A 23,670-nucleotide genomic window follows, 5' to 3' on the forward strand; every position below is an offset into this window, starting at 1 on the left:
TGTGAAATGGAATGATACTATCATCTACCTCATAAAATTGTGAGGATGCAACAAAATGATGGTTTTTAGATTTATTTTATTTATTTATTTATTTATTCATTTATTTATGAGAGAGAGCCTGAGAATTGGGGAGGAACAGAGGGGAAGGGCAAGGGAGGGGAAACAATCTTCAGCAGACTCCACACTGACTGTGGAGAGCCCATGCAGGGCTTGATCTCATGACCCTGAGATGGCAACCCTGAGATAGTGACCCTGAGGTCGTGACCTGAGCAGAAACCAAGAGTCGGATGCTCAACCGACTGCACCACCCAGGTGCCCCCAAATGATGGTTTTTTTAGGCTCATAGTGCAGTACCTGACATACTGTTGTGCTCAATAATTAGAAGTTGTTTCAAGAATAGCGGTTTCACACTTACCTCCTTTCCTACCTTGGCCACATTGTCTCACTCACTCTCTCTTCCTCTGTCTATGTTTTCTCTCTCTCTCATACTGTTATTTCTTTCTCCCTTCATCTCTCTCTGAAAGTATTCTTCCTGCCCCTTCCCTTTCCCCCTCCATCTCTTCCCTTCTCCTCTCTCTCTCTCTCTCTCTCTCTTACTTGCACACACAAACCCTAAGCCTATGTATCTGCATTTGTGCGAAGGGGAAATGCAGTCTCCTCTTATTGTGATCCAGGGAAGTCATCTATCAGATAGACATTCTGTCAGTAAATCTTGCAGCCATCATCTATGAAGAGCCTATTTTATGCAGGAACAATTCTAGGTTCTAGGCACTTGGAAATTAACAAGACTGACAAAGCAGTCATCATGAAGCATATACCGTGGGTGGAGGAAAACAGGTAATACTCACATGGACGGAGAAAGAAATAAAAATTGTACCAGGTTGTGAAAGGTGTTAAAAGGGAACCAGAATAGGGTGATGGCCTGAGAGTCATGGGCAGGGAAGAGTGTTCAGGAGCTGGGGTCCTCAGGGGGCCTCCTCAAGCCTGATAGGTGACTGATCAGTGGAGGCAGCCACGGGATAGTCTTGGGGGAGATCCTGCTAAGTAGAAGGAATAACCCAGGGAAAGCCCTGGAGGCAGGAATGAGTTTGGTGTGCCCAAAGGGCAGGGAGGTGACCAGAAGGTGACCAGAAGGACTGAACACCAAGGAGCGTTCAAGGTCTTATGGAGTCTTGGGAATAAGAGAGAAGTTGGAATCTTATTTTAATAGAAGTGGGAAGCCCCTGCAGAAAAATGATATGGTCTGATTTAGACTTTAAAAATATAACCTTGGTAACTCGGTGCAAGGAGGCAAGAGTGAGAACACAAGGGCTATTTATGAAGAGTTACTGCAGGCTTTGAGGTGAGACATGGGGACAGCAGGAAGGTGGGCAGCGGTGGCCACACGCAGGCATCATGGTAAAGACAGATTCTACAGTCCCTGCTGAGAGACTAGATGAGGGATGTGGGGGAAAGAGAAAATCAAGGTTGCCTCCAAGGCTCTGACCTATTCTCTTCCTGTCACTAGGGACACCGTGACCAAAAAGGAGTTTATCAGTGGTCTAAATTGTGCTGAGAAAGAAAACAGTTGTCCCAAACATGGTCCTTTTTGTGTTACATAATGCATAATCTCCTTCCAGGAAGAAATTCACATTTCTGATAAACATGCTTAAGCAATATTTCTGATGAACTTTAAAGGGATTAAAACTTGTTCTAGGAAACCAGACACCCACCCACTCTGCTGTCACGCAAGCAAGGACTGACCTTTCACCCTTCTTTTCTTCCTTTCCTTTTTTTTTTTTCCTGGTCTTTCTGTATAAAATTGCCAACAATGAATCTTTGACTTGACCTATTGGAAGCCTTTTCCATTTCAACCAGATTGTAATAAAAATTTGAACATGCTCATGACTAAGTGGTCAGAAAGATTTATTTTGGAAAATTCTTCTCATAACCACCTTCCATGGGAAAATAAGAGAATTAAAATTCAAATCAAATCAAAAGCCCAATGTTAAGTGAGGAAAAAAACCAACAACCAATATTTGGTAACTGAATTATTAAAATGAAGTTCAGTGATGATAAATTTTACTTAATGGCTAACCCCTGGACTTCATGCAATTACTGTGGACATACCTTAAAGTTTCTTCATTAAGATTGCAACAAACATGGGGTGCCTGGGTGGCTCAGTGGGTTAAGCCTCTGCCTTCAGCTCAGGTCATGATTCCAGGGTCCTGGGATGGAGCCTCGTGTCAGGATCCCTGCTCAGCGGGGAGCCTGCTTCCCCCCCCCCCACCCCGCCTGCCTCTCTGCCTGCTTGTGATCTCTCTCTGTCAAATAAATAAATAAAATCTTTAAAAAAAAAAAAAAAGATTGCAACAAACAGGTGCTTGATAGTTCAGTCTGTTAAGAGTCCGGCTCTTGGTTTCAGCTCAGGTCATGATCTCAGGGTCATGAAGCCTAGCCCTATGTCTGGCTCTGCACTAACGAAGGAGTTGACTTGAGATTCTCTTGTTCCCTCTTCTTTCCCCCCTCACCCCCACGGCCATGAATGCATGTGCACGCTCGCGCACTCTCACTCTCTCTCAAATAAATAAATCTTAAAATAAGTTGCAACAAATACAAAAAATATGAAGAATCCAATGTTTTAATGCAGTAGATTTCAAGTCTCTAGTTATGCCTTGCTTTTCTTCAGCAAGAGCCTACTATATAGAAAATATGTTGTTCTTGAAGATACATTTTGATCTTAGATTTTAAGAGCTTTAAGGACCCAATAAATCATTTTTTTTTAAAGAGGGAAAGAAACTGAGGCCCAGGGAAGGTAAGTAATTGCCTGGGATTGCACAGGATTGAATCAGGTGTTAAATCTCCATCCAATGTCTAACCCATGCCTGCATGTTTAATTCCCCGTTTCATTCTTTAGTAAATGTTGTTTGCATTGTAAATGGCATTTCAGTCACTAAACATTTTCTATCATTTAAAAAATCCTTTTTCAGTTTCCCTTTCAAGACAATCTCTTTCAATCCATGTATTACCCGCTCCAGCTGAAGTTTTTGGAGACTGTGCACACTTTATGTGGACGAATCCCACAAGTGTTTTTGAAGCAAATCGAGAAAACAATGAAAAGGGCTTATGAGAAACACGTCATCATCCATGTGGGCCCCAACCAGATGCACTGAATATTTTTCATGTTGTCGCAAATGGATTCGGCCTCTTGGGAACAAGGCGACGTTCATCTTTAAGCCGCCTGGATCTCTTTGGTGTGAATATTTAATGGTGCTCTGTGACAGTTAAGTTTAAAAAGCCTCATTACATGTTGCTCATTTCATTGCCCCTAAAAGGAAATATGCTTTAATTTTTTTAAAAAATTGCTATTTATCTCTCTGGGCTTGTTAAATGGTATTATTACTCATTTCATATTGTTCAAGCAGGTGGAGCTAGCTGTGAAAAGGAATCTTGTGAGCCTTCCAATGCCTGTTAAACGTCTGAGACCACGTCAGTGACATCTCCTGTTGTATATTAATCTAGTATTCTTGAGACTCTTCCTATGCAATAGACACCCCCATATCCTTGTAATAACAGGAATCTATGCTTGTTGTACAACAGAGAATGTTAAACATTTGTAGGGATGGGTGCCTGGGTGGCTCAGTGGGTTAAGCCTCTGCCTTCAGCTTGGGTCATGATCTCAAGGTCCTGGGATGGAGTCCCATGTCGGGCCCTCTGCTCAGCAGGGAGCCTGCTTCCCCCTCTCTCTCTGCCTGCCTCTCTACCTACTTGTGATCTCTCTCTGTGTGTCAAATAAATAAATAAAATCTTAAAAAAAAATTTGTAGGGAATACAGGTCCACGGACCAAAATCAAAATTAGATTAGCCATAATCCTACCAACCAGTGAAAAGATTGTTATTTCAGTGGGGGGTTGCTTCCAGCCTTTTCTCCCTACTTCTATATTTATTTGCTGGTTGTCTTTTCCATTGTAATACATATATGAAATAGTAGTTGAGTGAAAGCTGGCACCTGCTCTGAGATATTTCTGTAGAGATGAAAATTTAGAGAAAATGATTATGTTTACAGTGCTTTATTTAAAATACGTCTGGCAGAAGTATTCAGATTTCTGCTGATTGGCAGTGTTAAAGGATGAAGCATATCTGGGTTTTTTTTAAAGAAAAGTTGTTTAGATTAGCGGGAGATTAAATCATAAGAAATATTTATGCAACCATACCTTCTGAAAGGAAATTCAATAATTGTGCTAATCCCAAGGGGTCACTTTAACAGAGATGTGATTTTGTGTTTACCCATAGACAAAAACATTTTATCTCTTACCCTAGTAGGGGTGACCTTCTCTCTTCTTTAGACTCTTGGGCAATAGGTGGAAATTAAAGGCCAACTTCAACTCATGTGTACAGAATAGATAGTTCAGCTGATTCCACTGACAAAAAAATTCAACTTCATACCAGCCTTAGAAAAGGCCCTTTAAATAATTTTCCTTCTCTAGGGTTACCCGGCTGTTAGCCAAGGAACCAGGCAAGTCTTATCACCTAGCTACAGTAGAGGAAATTCTATATTCCCCCAAGGGAGTTGACTTAATCCCTAGTTGCACCTGTAGCTGGTATCAGGGTAAGAGCATTTTGCATAAGGCTTTATTTATCTCAGAAAACTTGTGCAGAAATGATCTTGATGTTCACAACAGCCTAATGGTCTTAGGTCTTCTTCTTACAAAGAAACAAGGACACCCAGTATAATTGCTGTTCTGTAAGACATACAGTTGACATAACATACAGGGTAACATGAATCCTGTATTGCAGACAAATTTTTGTAAATAAAAATATTAAATACTTTTCATCATATATAGACAGTGATAAAGATAAGTACAAATAAAGATAGATAAAGATAAAAAGATAAAGAAAAGTATAAAATGAAAAATAATATTTTGTTAATGCAGATGTGGTATTCTATGTACTGGAACCCAGTTCGATGTCATAGGTACTATATCCATAGAAAAAGTCTTACGCTGAAAAAATATATGAAAAACTCAGCACTCCAAAGAAATATATAGATATAGTGAATATTGGTATATAGCACCATTATGGTAATAACAAATTCTGAATTGTTAGAGGAATGGCCCATACTTTCGTTTCGATCAGTTTGATGGCCTGTGATTTGTTATTTTTGTTAAGGAAATTACCATTATGATGTAGAACTCTTCACTGTTATATTTTCTGCTTCCTCATTTCACCATTAAAGGTGATGTCATTTATTATTTTATATCTAAAGGCCTTGGGGCAATTTTTGGATTGTCTTTTGGATGGGAGAGAAAGCATCCTACATACCCACAAATGGGGTTTTAATGAAAGAGCCAGATTTCCCTGACTTCTGTTCCAGTCTTCCTGCTTCTTCAGCATGGCCAGTAAACCCAACAAATGTCATTCAGATTTGTTGATGACTTACTGACCTAAAGAAGTTCCTTTCCTCCTTCGGTGAGTTCCACAAAAAATCTGCTGTAAAGACTTTGAATTCTGCAACACCTTTTCTTTTATCAGAGTCTGGTTTACCCACAACTCTTGACTATTGGTTCTGGTCTAAATACCCAGAATTGGATTTCTAACAAAGGTCCATGAGAGAATTCTAGAACATTCTAGAATGATGCATTATGAGGATGTGAAACTTTAGAATTTTGGTATGCTTTCCTGCCTTGGAATTTCTTCATGCTATCCTGAAATTTGAGGTGAATTTGGAGGAGAATTTGGAGAACATTTGCTGTTCCAATCTCTGCTGCCTGAAAGTGCTAATTATTTTCTATTTGGTATGTTACCATGAGGCAGTATTTTCTCTGCCTTTGATAATTTCCAGACAACTATGACATTAGCACCTTAGAAATCTGGGAACTGTAAATTTTAATTCAGTGGACTCCTAAATCATGCAGTCTACGGTCTGAAGTTTGCCAAAGGTTGTGTTGCTCCATATGGCATGTTGTATCTGTATTGGGAAGAGCATGAGACTGGTTCTCTATCTCCTCCTCTTGTTTCCTTCAGAATTCTGATCAATGCATATGACTACAGAGTTCCACTGGAGAATGAAAGAACACTTGCCAATAGAAAAATGTATTTTTTAATGCATTGAGAGTGAGACTTTCTATAGTAGGGTCATTATTCTTACAATATTTTTCCTGCTGAGTATTTCTCCAATACAAATCTCAAAAATTGTGACTTTCATTAAAAATTTCAACGTTTAAAAAACATTAACTGGCTAGAAAATCTGTTTAAGTTTTCCTTCAACTTCCTGAATGACAATTTAGCATTTAGGGGAGAACACTCCAGCTTCACTGTTTATTTGAAGTCTCGTTACATAGTGCTTCCATTGTGACTTGTTGTGACTATGACTGGATTTATCATCAAAATGGATGTTTATATGGACTCATCAAGGTTTCAGAGTATTTATCTTATTACCCCTACGGTGTTCATAAAACAAGCCAGCCATACAAGACTTTACCGATGTCACGAAATAGTGATCCAGTAGTAGAATAATCCCTCCACCCACCCAGAAGAGAGGACAACATTCACAGAAATTTAGATTTATGTATAAATGTTGCCCGATATTTATTAAAAAAAAAAAAAGATAGATTGCTCATGTGGGCTGAACCACCATGAACATGATTTCATGACTGAAAAATGTTGGATGTCATGGGGATACAAATTATTTTATCCTCACTGAATGGTATGGTAGACAAGCTTTCCTAGGTTTTTCTCTTTCTTGGGTCCTATTCTTTTATCTTCCTTTTTTTTCATTTTTGCCTTTCCCTTCCTATCTTTGATGTAAGCTACTGAGTAATACCAAGAGGCTTGGCATTAATGACAGACGACAGAACTCGGGGATCCCTACGCAGGTTGAAGGAAGCTCTAATCCGTAGATGGAATCTTTATGATAAAAACTTCGCAAATTTTTTTTTTTAATCACACAACCCATACATAGATAACACACACACACCCTACATGCCTTTTAAGGAAAGAGCCCTGGGAATCTGTCGCGCTCTGTGAATTGAAGAATTCTAGACAGTGACATCTTAGGTCAACTCATTTCACAGCTGCAGGGCTGGTGTTTGAAGCTGATGAGATTTCGCTGCCAAACAGAGAAAGTTATCCTAGTTTCTGTTCTTCACAGGTTAAAGCTGGAAATACTCTCTTGTGTCCTCAAGATTAAGCACGTATGTGTGCGTGTCTGAACGAACATGTAAGAGTCAGTGCGATTTCTGCATCATTAGGTTTACACGTTTGTGTTGTCACTGAAAAGTGGACCATTTGTTTATTGCTCCCAAGGAGATCCTGTGTGGATTTTTATATGTTGGAAAACTTATTTTTAAGGAATTTTTTGGGGGAAGAAATGAGCATTAAAAAAACACAATACTTCAGAGAAAATGAATTGTTACAGCATTTAAAAGAACAGAAATGTTATGATTTAATTACTTGTCTTTTTGAACGCCATCTCCTGTTTTACCCTTTTTTTAAATTAAAAGCTTTTTAAAAAGACATGTCTTTTGATGTTATTTTGGAAGTGTGTTTCTTTTCTCATGAGATTTCAAGTTTGCAATTTTATAATATAAAATAGTAATATTTAAGTCCTTCCTCTTAAGAACTGGTAAAGAAATATTTGGTTTAGTAAGTAGCTTAGCCTATTTTTAAAAGTCATTAAAACTTCGCTTTGTTTTTAAAAATGCTGTACTATAGCAGTACCTGGCTGGCTCAGTCAGTAGAGTACGAGACTACTGATCTCAGTGTTGTGAGTTCGAGCCGCATAAAATTCAAAACAAAAATTTTTAATGCCATATTATAAATCATATGTTGTTTGGTTTCAAGGATGTTTTTATGTTTGAGGTACAATGAGACTTTGGAGGATGGGAAATCAGTTCTTCCTATTCCTACATGTTATTTGGCAGAATTAAAATGGACTTGTTAAGCTAATAACACATATCAAAAATAACTGAAGAGTGACAAGAGTTTTGAGTCTATACAAAGGCCTTTAGCCCAATCCCTGGTCTCTTTTTAAAATTAGCACAAGATACTCCATGCATCCACTAAGTTCCCTCCTTATATATTTTTTTAAGATTTTATTTATTTGGCAACGAAAGACCATGAGAGAGGGAACACAGACATGGGGAGTGGGAGAGGGAGAAGCAGGCTTCCCATCCAGCAGGGAGCCTGATGCAGGACACGATTCCAGGCCCCTGGGATCATGACTTGAGCCGAAGGCAGACTCAACAACTGAGCCACCCAGGCGCCCCTTCTTATATTTTAAAACATTTTAAAATGCTAAGATACTTGGATATGGTGTTCTGGAATAACTGGGAACCCACATCCAATTACTAAGACATATAAGCTTCAGGACCTATATGTAGACAATATTGAATTTAAGTCCTAGCTCCAACCCCACCCCCAATCCTTACTGACCCCCTTTCCACTTCAGACTTCCCACCTACGGTGGCAGGGCTGCGGAAGACCCTCCTCCTGGATTGTGGTAAGGAATAAACAGAAACATGGAATTTCAAATTTTTAAAAATTCTTTGTTGTGGTCCTCTAAGGCCACTAAGTAAATGGCTAACTGGTTTTTAAAGAGTATCAGAATGGAGGAATGGCAACCAATTTGTCCTTCTCTTCCTTTGTTTTATAAGCTGGTAAATGTCACCAGCATCCACCTGCTGCCTCGCCCCAGAAACCTGGCCATTACTCCTGTCTGTTTCCTCTCCGTCCTTGTGCACCACCCTCCTCCCTGAATCATCGCTTCCCCCACTAAAATAGCCCACTCCTGGTACTGGTTTCCGCAGCAGCAAAAACCCTTCAAATTGGAGTGACCATATACAAATTAAATTAGTACCGAAAAGGCAGAGGGTGTATTGCTTCTACCTCCAGAATATTAACTGAGTTAGCTTCTTGTGTTTCTCTATACTGTTGCCTCCATTCAAACCATTACTGTCTGGGGTCTTGTGATCTCTGGCCTGGATCATTGTTCTAATGCTGGTCTTCTCTCGCTATTTACTCTGGACCCCAGCAAACCATAACCCACCCCACCTGTGTGAAGCCATTCAGTGGTTCCCCTTTGCTCCTATGGTAATACCCACACTTCTTTCTAAACAGCTCAGGAAGTCCCTGTGTGATCTACCTCCTTCCTAGCTGCCAGGCCTTGTTTGAGTTTTGCTTTCCCACTCCTCTAATTAATCACTTTCGCTGATTCGTTTTCTCTTCTTTTAAGAAGTCAAGCTCTTACCCACAGAGGGGCTCTGCACGTGCTTGGAATCCTCCAACCTGCAAATTCACCTGGCAAATTTCTAGTATCCTTCAGGTCTTGATTTAAATACCATTTTCTCATGGAAGCCTTCTTGGATGCCCCCATAAGGGCAGGTCTTCCTCTTACCCTCACTCATATCAACCTGTACTTTCTCTTTTTAGTATGTATTGTAATAGTAACAAGACTTACAGGGGTAAAACATTTCATTTATTGACTGTCTTCCCCACTAGACACAGTGTTCCTTGAGAACGGTGTAGTCCTTAGTGATCTTGCTCCTTTTTCTAGGACCATCGCCTAACTCAATGACTAAACCATTTCTGGTGCTCAAAATGTATTTATTGAGAATGAAGTGATTCTGCTGTATCACGAACTGGGACCAGTTCCTATCCACAAAGCTTCATGACACACTGTCTTGACTTTGAGTGTTGTTCTCAAAAACTATGTGTCTTATAAATGTTCATTGTTCTGAATTATAATACCCTACCCTCTAAAGTCTCATTCATTGAAAGTGTATTGATTCATTGAATTTCTTAGAGATTTACTTATTTGTCCAAAAAGTGACATAGTTGGGTAATATAATGTTTAACTTCCTTTCCTCCTAAATGCTCTGTGTTTCCATAATCTGTTTTTGATGGCTCGGTTGTGGACATTTGTGGGATTTTGGCTGCCTGGAAACCACACTATGCCTGTTACCAATTTCCACATTAGTTATAACTCTTTAAATTGCAAGGAACAGCAAATACAACTCAAAGTAATACAGAGAAAGAGACACAGAGAGAGGGAGACAGAGAAAGAATGTATTGGCTCATGTAAGTTAAAAGTCCAGAAATAGCTCTGAATTCAAGGCTTAAACGATGCCAAGGGAAAAGTATCATTCTAACAATGCTTTTTTTTTCATTAATATTTTATTGAAAACCACAAATCCTTCTAGGACTCCAGCCATAAAATTTTCATGTCATTCCAACAGAATCATTCCATCTTTGGAAAAATACATTGTCTCCATGTCCAGCTGAAAAATGGTATTGTCAACCTGGGTCAAGACATCAAGAAAATTGTTCTCCTGGTGTATGTTTTAAAACAACTGTAATATATCTCCCCCCGCCCTCACTGAGAACCACTATTAACCAAATAAATCTCTCATCCAAGAAGCAATTCACCAACTAATAGGAATGGATCATGGGGAGGGGGGGTACATTCTCATAAACTGTTGGAACAAGAGTGTTTTATTGCCATCCCTCTGCTCTACAGTCCACGTAGACTCTCAGAGGTGACAGTCAAAATCATGAGTATAGATGTATCTTACTTAGGCTTCTTGGGCTACGACTATAAAGAGACTCCTGGGAATATCTGTGCCTGTCTCTTTACTGAGCATTTAGATCTTATCAAAATAATAGCACTTCTTTTTTAGAATTGCTACCTTGGATCTAGTGGCAAAGCAAATCTAAATGGCATACTAGGAAGCTGAGTTCTCCAGCATCTAAATTATTGTTATTAGAAATGATTGCAAGCACAGAGTTAAAGGAAAAATCAAAGGGCTGATACCAGCTTTGCTATATTAAATGTTTAAGACTTGATAGTTGTTTGTAAAACTTTGCTAGTGTTTGCATGTGCATAGTGGTGCAGGAGAGAGTTAACATAAAACTAAGAGGCTGTGTTCAAGTGAGTGGAAATTTAAACTTCTCAAGGTTGCCATCTGTCTGTTCAGATCCTACAGTATCTGGCATGTAATGGATGACTAGTACAGGATGCACTCCCTATTCCCTTAACACACATTATTTCCACACATACCAGCAAGAAATCTAATTTCCAGTCCCTGTGACTCCATGGCTGAAGGTCTCTTTCCACTGCAGTCTGCTCCACTCACCTATGGGAAGGCTGAAAGTGCTGGAAAATGAACACATGAGAGTACCCCTCAACTGCTGATTGATGGAAATTGGTGGATACATACCCCAGTTCCCTCTCTTCTCAGGTTGGGTAACTCTTGGTTGTCTGTCTCAGAATTCTGCACTGGGGGTGGGGTGGGGGAGAGGCCGGTCAAACGACTCACAGAGTAGTGACTTCCTTGATAATACATTTCTTCATTGGCTTCCCTTTCCTGACTCACTTTCCACTCTTGTACCAGCGTTTCCTTGGATTTGGCCCCAAATAAACCACTTGTACTCAAATCTTTGTTTTATCGTCTGCAACTGATAAATGTTTTTCATGTCAGTAAAAAATAAAATGTAATATCTATGATCTTATTTTAGTTATTATGAAAATAATTCTTGGGTGGGGGATGGGTATTTGGGTGATGGCATTAAGGAGGGCACGTGATGTGATGAGCACCGGTGATGATAAATCTGAGACTAATGATGTACTGTATGTTAGCTAATTGAATTCAAACTAAAAAAAAGGAAGGAAAATAATTCTTTTCCTTCCCTCTCTCCCACCAGCCCCCTTTACCCTGTCCCTCCTCCTTCTTTTCCTTCTTCCCTTTGTCCTCTTTATCTCTGCTTCATTTGGGAAAATTTGAATTAACCCCCAGGTCCTGGGGCACCTGGGTGGCTCAGTCCTGAAGCATCTGCCTTCTGCTAAGGTCAGGATCCCAAGGTTCTGGGATCCAGCCCCACATCCGGCTCCCTGCTTCTCCCTCTCCCATTCCCCCTGCTTGCGTTCCCTCTCTTACTGTCTCTCTCTGTGTCAATAAATAAATAAAATCTTTAAGAAAAAAAAAAAACCAAGGGCCTGCACAAAATATTTGGAAATTAGCATTCTTACACATCCTCCTATTGACTTTTCTCCCATCACTAGATTTTATTAGCCATTATTATTTTATAATATATATTATATAATACGTATTATATAATATATATTATATGTATATTTTATATATTCAAGCTGTGTGACATTTACACTCCAGTCTATAGGCTATTATTTCAATTATATAATAAATAAATTATATAATTTATATAATAAATATAATTAATATATTATATGTAAATCACATTTGGGTGATTTAATTTATTGATTTCCAAAGAGTCCCAAATACTTTGAATTCTATTATCCCTTATTTCCTTTTTCTAAGGTATGCATTTTATTATTTTTTTTTTAAGATTTTATTTATTTATTTGACAGAGAGAAATCACAAGTAGGCAGAGAGGCAGGCAGAGAGAGAGAGGAGGAAGCAGGCTCCCTGCCAAGCAGAGAGCCCGATGCGGGACTCGATCCCAGGACCCTGAGATCATGACCTGAGCTGAAGGCAGAGGCTTAACCCACTGAGCCACCCAGGCGCCCTAAGGTATGCATTTTATTTTTTTTTTTAATTTAAAAAAAAAATTTTAAAGCTTTTATTTATTTATTTGACAGAGAGAGATCACAAGTAGACAGAGAGGCAGGCAGAGAGAGAGAGAGAGGGAAGCAGGCTCGATGCTGAGCAGAGAGCCCGATGCGGGACTCGATCCCAGGACCCTGAGATCATGACCTGAGCCGAAGGCAGCGGCTTAACCCACTGAGCCACCCAGGCGCCCAAGGTATGCATTTTAAATACACTGTATTTTGGATTTAGATTTTTGTTTTGTTTGTTGCGTTTGTGACTTACATTTAGATAGTCATTACTATTTTTATACAACTTCGTTATGCTAATAAGGGAAAAACCATAAACTTCTCATATTTAAAAGGTGCAATTTGGTTGGTTGTAACTTATGTATGCTCACTTGAAACCAAGGTAACAAACATTTTTATCACCTCTAATAGTAGTCTCTTCATTCCCCCTTTTGATCTGTCTTATCCTCCAACCCCATCCCTGGCTAACCATTGATCTCCTTCCTATTACTTTATATGAGTTTACAAGTTCTCGGATTCTATATAAATCAAGTCATACCATAGGTATTCTTTTTGCTTGACTTCTTTCACTCAGCATAATTCAGACTAACCCACATCGTGCATGTCTCAATAATTCATTCCTTTTTATTATTGAGTAATAGTTCTTTCTATGGATTAACCCTAATATGTTTGTTCATTCTCCTGTTGATGGATTTGCTTGTCTTCAGTTTTGGACTTTACAAATAAAGCTGTTATGGACATTCATAAGCAAGTTCTGGGGCGTTTTTAAAAATTTCTCTTGGGCAAAAATTAGGAATGATATAGGTGAGTAGTACAGCCCGTGTATGTGTAACTGTTTAAGGAATCGCTAAACTGTTTCCCAAATTGGTTGTACCATTTATATTCCCATGAGCAGTTCTAGTTGCGCCACATCCTTGCCTAGACTGTGTGGACAATCCTGTTAATTTTAGCCAATCTAGTGATTATGAAGTGGCATCTTACTATGATTTTAAATTGCATTTTCCTAGTAATTAATGAGTCATCCCATGTATTCAGTTGACATTCATATGTCTCCATGGGTAAAATGCTCAAATCTCTTGCCCATTTTTTAAAAAGAATGGGTTGTTAATGCCTTACTACTGAATTTGGGGAGTCTTTACATAGTCTGGGTATAAGTCCTTTGATATATGTGTTGTAAATATTTTTTCTTAGTCTGTGGTTTGCCTTTTTGTTGTCTTAATGGTACTCCATTAATGCATTTTCCAAGAGCAAAAATTTTTATATTGGTAAAGTCCAATTTGTCAACTTTATCTTTTTCTGTTTTATGCTTTGTGTTTTAAGAAGTGACTGCCTATCCCAAGTTGCAAAGATTTTCTCATGTGTCTTCATCCAAACATTTTATAGTTTTAAGTTTCATACTGTAGGGACTGAATGTTTGTGTCCCTCCAAAATTTATATGTTGCAATCCTAACCGTCATGGTATTAGAAGGTGTGTCCTTTGAAAAGTAATTAAGTCTTGAGGGTAGATTAATGTCCTTATTTAAAAAAGGGGCACCTGGGTAGCTCAGTCAGTTAAGTATTTGCCTTTGATTCAGGTCATGATGCTGGGGTCCTGGAATCCAGCCATGCTTTGGGCTCCCCACTCAGAAAGCCTGCTTCTCCCTTCCCCTCTGCTGCTCCCCCTGCTTGTGCTCTCTAGTGCTCTCTCTCTGCCAAATAAATAAATAAAATCTAAAAAAAAAAAAAGAAACATGAGAGACATGATTTCTTTCTCAGCCAGGTGAGGATATATGATCCATTTTTAGCTAATTTTTAATGTATATGGCAAGATATAAGTGTTGACGTTAATTAATTCCCATATGGTATTCTTTTGATTCAGCAGTTGATCCTGCTGACTTGTGTTTATCTGGATATTAATGATTGGATCAATATTGGAGAAGGACAATCAAAGGCAATAAGTCTTTGTATTCATTCATTCAATTAATATTTATTGAGATCTATTAAATGCTAAAGTCACTAGTTGGTTTTGGAGACACATGATAAATAAAACACATCCCTAAATTTCAAATAGATTACTTTTTATTTTAAGTTGGCTCCATACCTAGTGGTGAGCCCAACGCAGGGCTTGAACTCATGACCCTGAGATCGAAAACTGAGCTCAAGACCTGAGCTAAGACCAAGAGTCGGATGCCCAACAGATAAACCCACCCAGTGCCCCCAAACAGATTACAATTCAATTGAGGAGATAAATATAAAATTACAATGTGATAGGAGAAAAGTTTACTGGAGCTGTGTGTTTATATCATAGTAAATTTAGAAAGTCACAACTAGGGGAGCCTCTGTGGATCGGTTGGTTAGGCAGCTGTCTTTGGCTCTGGTCATGATCCTGGGGTCCCACATGGGATTGAGTTAGGCCATCATCAGGCTCCCTGGTCAGCAGGGAACCTGCTTCTCCCTCCCCCACTCTCCCTGCTTGTGTTCTCTCTCTCTCTTAAATAAATAAATAAGGGGCGCCTGGGTGGCTCAGTGGTTTAAGCTGCTGCCTTCGGCTCAGGTCATGATCTCGGGGTCCTGGGATCGAGTCCCGCGTCGGGCTCTCTGCTTGGCGGGGAGCCTGCTTCCTCCTCTCTCTCTCTCTCTCTCTGCCTGCCTCTCTCCCTACTTGTGATCTCTATCTGTCAAATAAATAAATAAAATCTTAAAAAAAAAAAAAATAAATAAATAAATAAAATCTTTTTAAAAAAAAAGTCATAGCTAGCTAGCATTTTTAAAAAAATGAAATAGAATGTCAGAGTGCATATTAAGATATTGTTTTACAAAATCTTATTTTAATTTCTTATATCAGTATATGTTTATTGTGTTGCAATATAAAATGAATTTTTGGGGGTGCCTGGGTATCTCAGTAATTTAAGCATCTGCCTTCAATCCTGGGATCAATACCCAAGTGAAGCTCCCTCCTCAGCAGGGATCCTGCTTCTCCTTCTCCCTCTGCTCCTCTCCTCCTCGCTCACGATCTCTCTCTCTCAAATAAATAAGCAAAATCTTTAAAAATAAAATAAAATGAACTTTTTACTTCAGGTCTTTGTCAAAAATATTTTCAAACCTCTATGTTAGAGATATATACAAAGTGTTAGGCAAGCCAATGAAAGAAGCAATTAACACCTAGAGCAGAGTTGGGGGGACACTGAGCATGGAAGAAATAACATTTGAGCAGAGTCTTTTTTTTTTTTTTAAGATTTTATTTATTTGAAAGGGAGAGAGAGAGCAGGAGAGAGAGGGAGAAAGAATCTGAAGCAGACTCCCTATTGAGCTCAGAGTCTGACACAGGACTCAATCCCATGTCCACGAGATCATGATCTGAGCCAAAACCAAGAGTTGGATGCTTAATCAACCAAGCCACCTAGGCATCCCTGAGCAGAGTCTTAAGCGAATGATTAGGGGAAGAGCACTGCAAAGAGAAAGAACGGCACATAGCAAGGCCTAGTGCACAGTCACAGCAAATTCCAGGAATGGTTAAAAGGAAAGAGCCAGGAGTTGTCCCAGGGTAGAGAGTGGGTGGAATGAGATAAGAGCTAAAAGATTGGCTTCGGAGGTACTACAAAGCACCCTTACAACATACTGGTTAAGATTAGCTTTAGTCCCTGGGCCTGTGTTTCTCAAAGTGTGTCCCAGAGATCACTTTTATTAGAATCCACTGGAACAGCAGTTCTGACAGTGTCATTCCTGAACAAGAAGCATCAGTATTACCTGGAAAGTTGTTAAAAATATCAATCTTGGGCTCCATTCCAGATCTGCATCAGAAATTTCGGGAGGGAGGCCCAGACATCTGTGTTTTAATAAGCCCTCCAGGTAGCTCTGCAGACAGCAATTTGAGAACCACTTGGGAGTTTGCTAAAATGGGGATTCCTGGCTCCTACCTCAGGCCTGCTAAATCAGAATCTCTGGGGTAAAGACCCAGAACACCTATTTTTATCAAGCTCTCCTAGTAATTCTAACTCACTCTAAGTTTGGAGAATGACAGGTCTTGGTGGCATGTCTTCCCTCATAGATTTTAGGATGCTAGAGGAAATGACAGGAACTAGGACACCCCTGACTGGACAAGAAAACATGGTGATTTTGACACAGATAAACTGAATCATGCCATTGCCTTGCTTGTAGCATTCCACTGTCTATCACCCTGAAGATGAGAACCAAACTGAGTAGGATGTCTCAGGAGGACCCACAGTGCCTGGCATCCCCATCGCTGCCGCCGCTTTGTTCCCCACTCACCCATGATGCTCCAGCCCTCTTTCAGCTTCCTAGAACACACCGTGTCCTTTGCTTTCTCAAAGCCTTTGTCTCTCATTTCCCCAGTTCTTCCCCAACATGGCTTAGGTCGCAATCCAAATGTCACCTCTCCAGAGACACCTTCTCTGATCGCCCATCTACACTGGCTTGCCCACATGGTCCTCACACCATTTTTATTCTGTTGATTCCCTTCACTGTGCTTCTCACAACCTACAATACCTGGGCTCTTATGTAATTGTCTGCTTCCTTTACATCTGCCTGTCCTACTAGACTGTAAGATTCCTGACGACAAGGATCCCATCTGCCTTGTGCAAGGCTATCTCCACAGATGGGTTTCTGGCGTAAGGTACACGCTCAGGAAATATTCAGGCCTGAGAATTTCCTTGGGTCAGTTTTAGGTTCTAAGCCTGTGATTTTGCTGGTGGAGGCTGAACCATGCCCCACCCAACCTACTCCAGCCAGTGGTAACGCTATAAAATCCACATGTGCTCAGGCAATTGCAAATGTGACATAGCTTGTGATAAGCCAGAAAATAGCCAAATCCAAGAAAAGCAAAAAGGCACGGTCCTAAGTGGGGAGTGTAGCCACAGATTGACGGTACATCCTGGAGGCCAGTGGGGGTGGAACAGCTTGAAGAAAAGCTTGAAGAAAAGCTTGAGGGGTGACTGGGTGGCTCAGTCGTTAAGTATCTGCATTCGGCTCAGGTCATGATCCCAGGGTCCTGGGACTGTGCCCCGCATCAGGCTCTCTGCTCAGCGGGAAGCCTGCTTCCCCCTCTCCCTCTCCCCTTGCTTGTGTTCCCTCTCTCGCGGTGTCTCTCTCTGTCAAATAAATAAATTTAAAAGAAGAAGAAGACGACGACGACGAAGAAGAAGGGCTTGAAAGCAGTGGTAGGAGATGGAGTTGGAGGGCTGTGGAGTGGCAGAATGACCCACTGTAGGGACTGTGGCTTTTACACTGAGTCAGATGAGGAGCGGGGTTACTTTGAGCAGAGGTGTGATAGGATCTGCTCTTCTTGTTAAAAGGATCCCGGTTGCTGTGTTGAAATCAAGGATAGAAGGCAGGAGAGCTGTTGGAGGCTGTTGTAATAATACAGGTGAGACATGTAAACACCTAATAAACATCTGGAAAGACTTACAGCAAACTCAGTACACTTCCTACAGCTGTGGTGGGTTACTGGGTAGGGGAGAGACTTTAACTTGTCCTGTATTCTTTGAAATGCTTTATGAAACATTGTTTATCAACTATTTGAGGAATTAAAAGTCACTGTAATTATTTTTTATTATAAATACAAAAAATTTTTACTCTTCCTTCCTGGATAATTCACTCTCATGCCAGTTAAGTGCGGCCAAAGAAGCAGGAATCCACAAGGGAGTGGGGGAAGGTGGCCTGGTACAGGGTGTCAGAGCCCAACAGAGGTAGGAAGGCCTAGTGTTAAAGGGATTGGCAGTGGTAACAAGCTGGTTGTCTAAGGAAGATTGATCCAATAAATAAATATATTGAGGATAACGGCAGCAGGTTTTTTACTGTTGGAGCTTTGTACATATGGAAAAGGAAAAAACTAGAATGAATCCCCCAGTGTTGGTTTGGAACTGGAAGCTGTGAACTCTTGGTTTCAAATATATGTTTATATAGTCAAATATAGAAATAAATGTATTTGTAGCTGTGTGTGTGTATGAGTACATGTGTATGTTCTCTAAATCTGTCTGCCAATAGGGTCTGGGAGCACTAACATATTAATGGCAATGAACACCCTAGCCATCTTATCCAGACTCCTACATAGATAGCATTCTCCACTAAAAGAAATCAGGGCTTGAAGAAATGATTAATTCTGGGGCTGAAGAAGGGAAGATGCAAATTGAGCCTGGAATAACGTTTTGTACCAGAAAAAGAAGACATGCCCTAAGAATGATGGGCCCATGTCAAAAGGATGCAGAAGCTGGCTGAATGAAGGTCCTAATGGCCAAGTCTAGAACAATTTAGGCATCAAAATAAATAGTTATAGTAATGAACTATGACCTACTGAATAGGAATCCATGAGTCCAAACTAATATAAATTTAAAAAAAAATGAATTAATGTGAGATGATGCTTTCCTTATGTTATATTGCCAAGTTATAAATGTAGAAGGAATGATGGAATTAGAAAACCACCATTTGGCAACCATCATAGTAATACTTAATGCAACCAAGAAACATCAATGGACATGAAAACTGGAGAGTGAAAGTTTGATCAGATACGGGATATTTGTAAAGTTTCAAAGTCCCTCACCACAAAGCTCTTTAAGTAACTATAGTGGGCTGAATGGTAACCTCAAAATAATATGTCTATGTCCTAATCCCTAGAATTTGTGGTTGTTCCTTATTGGGAAAAGGGTCTTTGCAGATGTAATTTAAGAATCTGGAACTGAGGAGATCATTCTGGATTATCTAGGTGGGCTCTAAATCCAATGACCAGTGTCTTTTTTAAGAGTAAGGTCAAGATTTGACAGACAGGTGAAGAGGCAAGTGAGCACAGAGGCAGAGTTTGGACTGACGGTGGGCAGTCACGTGACAGGGAGTGCCACCAATCCGTAGAGGCAGGAAGAGGTAAAGAATGGATTCTTCCCCTCGAGCCTCCAGAGGGGGGTGAAATCCCACTGACACCTTGATCTCAGATTCCTGGCCCCCAGCAATGTGAGGAAATACATTTCTGCTATTATAAGCTCCCCAGTTTGTGGTAACTTCTTACAGCAGCCACAGAAAACTAACACTGTTACCAAGGGGAAAAGAGCAACCTCACAGGGGAGAAATCTGGCCAAGTACTAGCTTAATCACGGTAATGAGACAAATTGACATTGTGGGCCACCCAGTAGGATGGATCGAGAAGACCACACCATCCCTTCTGTGACATTCCTGCCAGAGATGCATCACCTGAACCTAATCATGAGGAAATATCACACAAACCCCAAATGAGGGACAGTCTACAATTGTAGTCTTCAACAAGGTCAAGGTCAATGGAAGTCAAGGAAAGACTGAGGAGCTCCCTCAGGCTGAAGGAGACTAAAGAGACCTACCAACTAATTGTAACATGTGCTCCAGGACTGGATCCTTCTCCTAGAAAGGACACAGTGAGTTAACTGGTACAACTTGCATCGGGTCTGAGGATTGAATGGAGATAATCTATGAATGCTAACTTCTTGATCTTGATTGTGGTTAGGCAGCAGAATGCCTTTGTAGGACCTGCATACTAAGAGGAATGTAATTTTTAGGAACTTGGAGGAATGTATTTGACAACTTACCCTCACGTGGTTTTTTAAAAAATGTTCTTTGTGTAATATTTGCAACTTATTGGTGAGTTTGAAATTTTTTTTAAAAAGGCAACAAAATCAGAAATACTATTTTTGTAATTCTTTTTTTTTTTAAAGATTTTATTTATTTATTTGACAGAGAGATCACAAGCAGACAGAAAGGCAGGCAGAGAGAGAGAGAGGGAAGCAGGCTCGCTGCCGAGCAGAGAGCCCGATGCGGGACTCGATCCCAAGACCCTGAGATCATGACCTGAGCCGAAGGCAGTGGCTTAACCCACTGAGCCACCCAGGCGCCCTATTTTTGTAATTCTTAATCTAATAACAACAATGGCTCATGCTGACTGAATCAGATCACTTGCTTAATTCTCACAGCAAGGCTATGAGTGACATACTACTACATCTCCAATTTATAGATCAGGAAGTTGGAGCATTTTGATATTAATCATTTACCCGAGTTCACTCAGCTAGGAAGTGATAAGCCAGAAATTCAATCCAGATCTGTTTGATGTTAGACCCTTTTCTTTTAAGGAGTACACCATTCAATTTTAACATATTCAATTATTGAATATTATATGTGCATATGCATTAGTCAGGGTTCTGTGGAGAAACAGAACCAATAGGATGTGTGTGTGTGTGTGTGTGTGTGTGTGTGTGTGTGTTCGTGTGTTCATTTATTATAAGGAATTGGTATACAGTAATTGGTGATTATGGAGACTGGCAAGTCCCAAGATCTGCAGGGTCAGTCTGTAAGCTGGAGACCCAGGAGAGCCAATAGTTTAATTCCAGTCTGAGCCTGATGGCCCAGGAGAGCCAATAGTGTAGTTCTAGTCCAAAGGCCAGGCGACCTGGGATCCAGGAAGAGTCAGTGGTTCAGTTTGAATCCAAAGGCAGGAAAAAGCCAACGACCCAGTTAGTAAGCCATTGGGGTGGGTGGGGTGGGTTGGAGGGAGGTGTTAGCTTTTTTGTTCTATTCAGACTTTCATTAAAGAGGGCAGTCTGCTTTCCTTAGTCTGCTGGTTTAAATGTTACTCTCATCCCAAAGCACCCAGAATAATGTTTTACTGAATATCTGGGGATTCTGTGGCTCAGACAAGTTGGCAAGCAAAGTTAATCATCACAATATATATACGTACAATATATGAGAGAAGGAGAGAGAAAGAGGGAGAGACTAGGCTAAAAAGTGGACTTTGATAGCAAGAACCGATCAGTACCTACCTAGCCCTGCCTGTGGGAGAGAGGGACATGCCGTTTCTTGCCCGCACTTAGAAGACTGTACTCCCAAACAGGATGATGGGATTGTGTTTCTAAACAACACCCACAGTCAGGATGAACCTTCAGATTATTCATTGGCTTGGGCTCCACGGGGTACCATTCTGCCTCATATGTGAGTTTGGTTAGGGACAATTGGGTCCCTTGTTCTAGTCATATCTGGGGCCTCTGGTCACCACACCTCCTACTTCTCTGAGAATTCTCCATTGCTTGGCCCTGCTGCCCCACATTCATGGCCAAAGCATTCAGATTTACACTGGGAGACCCTGGGTTCCAGACCACAGCTGAGTGGGCACTTGGCCCAAGTCGGCTTGTGACTGAAAGATACTGGTCATTTATCTTAGTGAGTCTTTGGCAATGAGGGCATCTTTTTGTGAGCAGTAAACACTGATTCAGAGAGAGAGAAAGATATGCAGAGCTGAGGAAGAGAATGGCTAATGGGTTTGGTGAGAGTCCTGGATCCCATAGAATACCCTTCTCTCCTAATAAATCCCCCTTTTCTTTCACACAATTTGAAGTGAACTCCCATCTGTCCCCACTGTCCACCTTATTTAAGTCATCAACCTAGGCCGCCCTTACTCCTCTCCTGGGGGTACTCTTCAGCCCAACATGGCTGCTGTCAGCAATCTCACCCGTTTTATGATGCCAGAGAAAACAATCAAGGGTCTTTCGGAACAGACCCTTTCTTCCCCTTATTTCTGATGAAAATCTGTTAGCTCTTGAAAGTGTCTGGAAAACAGTTAACCCTGATGATATGTAAAGCTACCCTCTTGCCTATTTAGGAAATTGCATTCATCTTCATTGGTCCACCTTCATATCCTAGCTTCATCTTGGTATTCACTGTGATATACTAATAAGGACTAAAAGGCCATGAAAATCAAAGCGCCTCTACGGCTTTTTATTGTGGTATTTTAACCTTGCCTCTTCCCTTTTCTCCAGCCCTTGCAGATGTGGTGTGGTTTTTCTAGATTTTTCTAGATTTTCCCTGTTCTCATCCCTTCCCACAGACTCATCTCAGAGAGATGGACAAACGCCAGTAATTCTCTCTGGGGTTATAAGAACATCCTTGCACGTTTTCTCCGATTTAGTTACAGGTGTTTTCTCCTATTTCTCTGTCTCCTCTTCCACTTCCTACTGTGTATTTCTCTTCTCAAGCTCAGCTTTTTCTCTCCTTCATACACTCAGAGTAATGGGCCAGTCTTCCTGCAGGTTCATGTTTAAGGTCCATCATTTCCCCAGTACCTAGGAGGCCCTCAAGCGCTGTTTGCTTGGTTAATACCACTCCCTCTGCCTGGAAGCTTCTTCCCTATTGGTGCTAATCTTTTAGAACATTTAAGTGAGATCCTTCTAAAAGGCAACTTCTATCCCTGCCTGGAGGAATTTTCTCAGGCCTTTGACCACCTGATTTGCATACTTGCCTTCTACTCTGCCTCAGAGTCTGTGCCCACATCTTATCTCTCTGGGTAGTTTGCAAACTTCTTGAGGACAAGAAAGATGTCAAAGGCTCTGCAGTGACTCTAGATTTGAATCATGGGTCAGTCAACTGTCTGTGTAGTTAGTTGTGTGAACTTGGGCAAGTTGGTTCACCCCTTATACCTGTTTTCTCTCCCATAAGTGGGGATAATATCTCTAATCTCATAGGATATTTGCAAGGCTAAAATCAGACATTTTGGTAAAGTGCCTAAAAGAATACTAGACACATAGAAAATACTGAATAAATGTTAGCTATTACTATTAATATTCTCATTCTTTACATTAGTTATCTATTGTTGTGTAACAGTTACCTCAGAATTTAGAAGCTGAATTTTTCATCTTCATAGTTTCTGTGGATCAGGAATTGAGAAGCAACTTAGGTCTGTGGCTCTGGCTTGGGATCCCTCATAAGGCTGTGGTCCAGATGCCAGGTAGGGGTGCTGTCATTCGAAGGATTTCCTGGGGCTGATGGACCCACATCAAAGGCCTCAGCTCTACTTTTGGGGCTCTTCATAAGGCTATTCTCGGGGTTGTAATAACAGGGAAGCTGGTTTCCGCTCTAGTGAGGCAGAAGCCACAGCACTTTCTATGGCCTAGCTTCAGAAGTCAAATGACATCCCTTCCACTGAAATTTTATTGGTCACCCCGACCAACTCTGATTCATTGTGGAAGGAGACTGCAGGAGGACACGAATCCCAGGAGGCAAGGATTACTGGGGGAATGGTGGAAGCTGGCTGTCACATTTGCATTATGTTTTCCTCCTATGGAATTAGTGTCAGTGGGAGACTCCAGCAAGCACAAAGACTG

At 40.6% G+C, this 23,670-nt stretch overlaps 1 protein-coding gene across 1 annotated transcript in view; it reads left to right on the forward strand.

Moving 5' to 3' along the window:
• GXYLT2 (glucoside xylosyltransferase 2) overlaps positions 1-7,463 on the forward strand; it is a 94,052-nt gene extending 86,589 nt beyond the window's left edge. Inside the window, exon 7 of the mRNA XM_045989667.1 lies at positions 2,970-7,463. Within this exon, the coding sequence (XP_045845623.1) occupies positions 2,970-3,152 (183 nt within the window). The 3' untranslated portion in view covers positions 3,153-7,463. The remainder of the gene's footprint in view (positions 1-2,969) is intronic.
• The last annotated feature ends 16,207 nt before the right edge of the window (positions 7,464-23,670 follow it).

Source organism: Meles meles, chromosome 20 (genome assembly GCF_922984935.1).
Source record: "Meles meles chromosome 20, mMelMel3.1 paternal haplotype, whole genome shotgun sequence".
Taxonomy (NCBI): Eukaryota; Metazoa; Chordata; class Mammalia; order Carnivora; family Mustelidae; genus Meles; species Meles meles.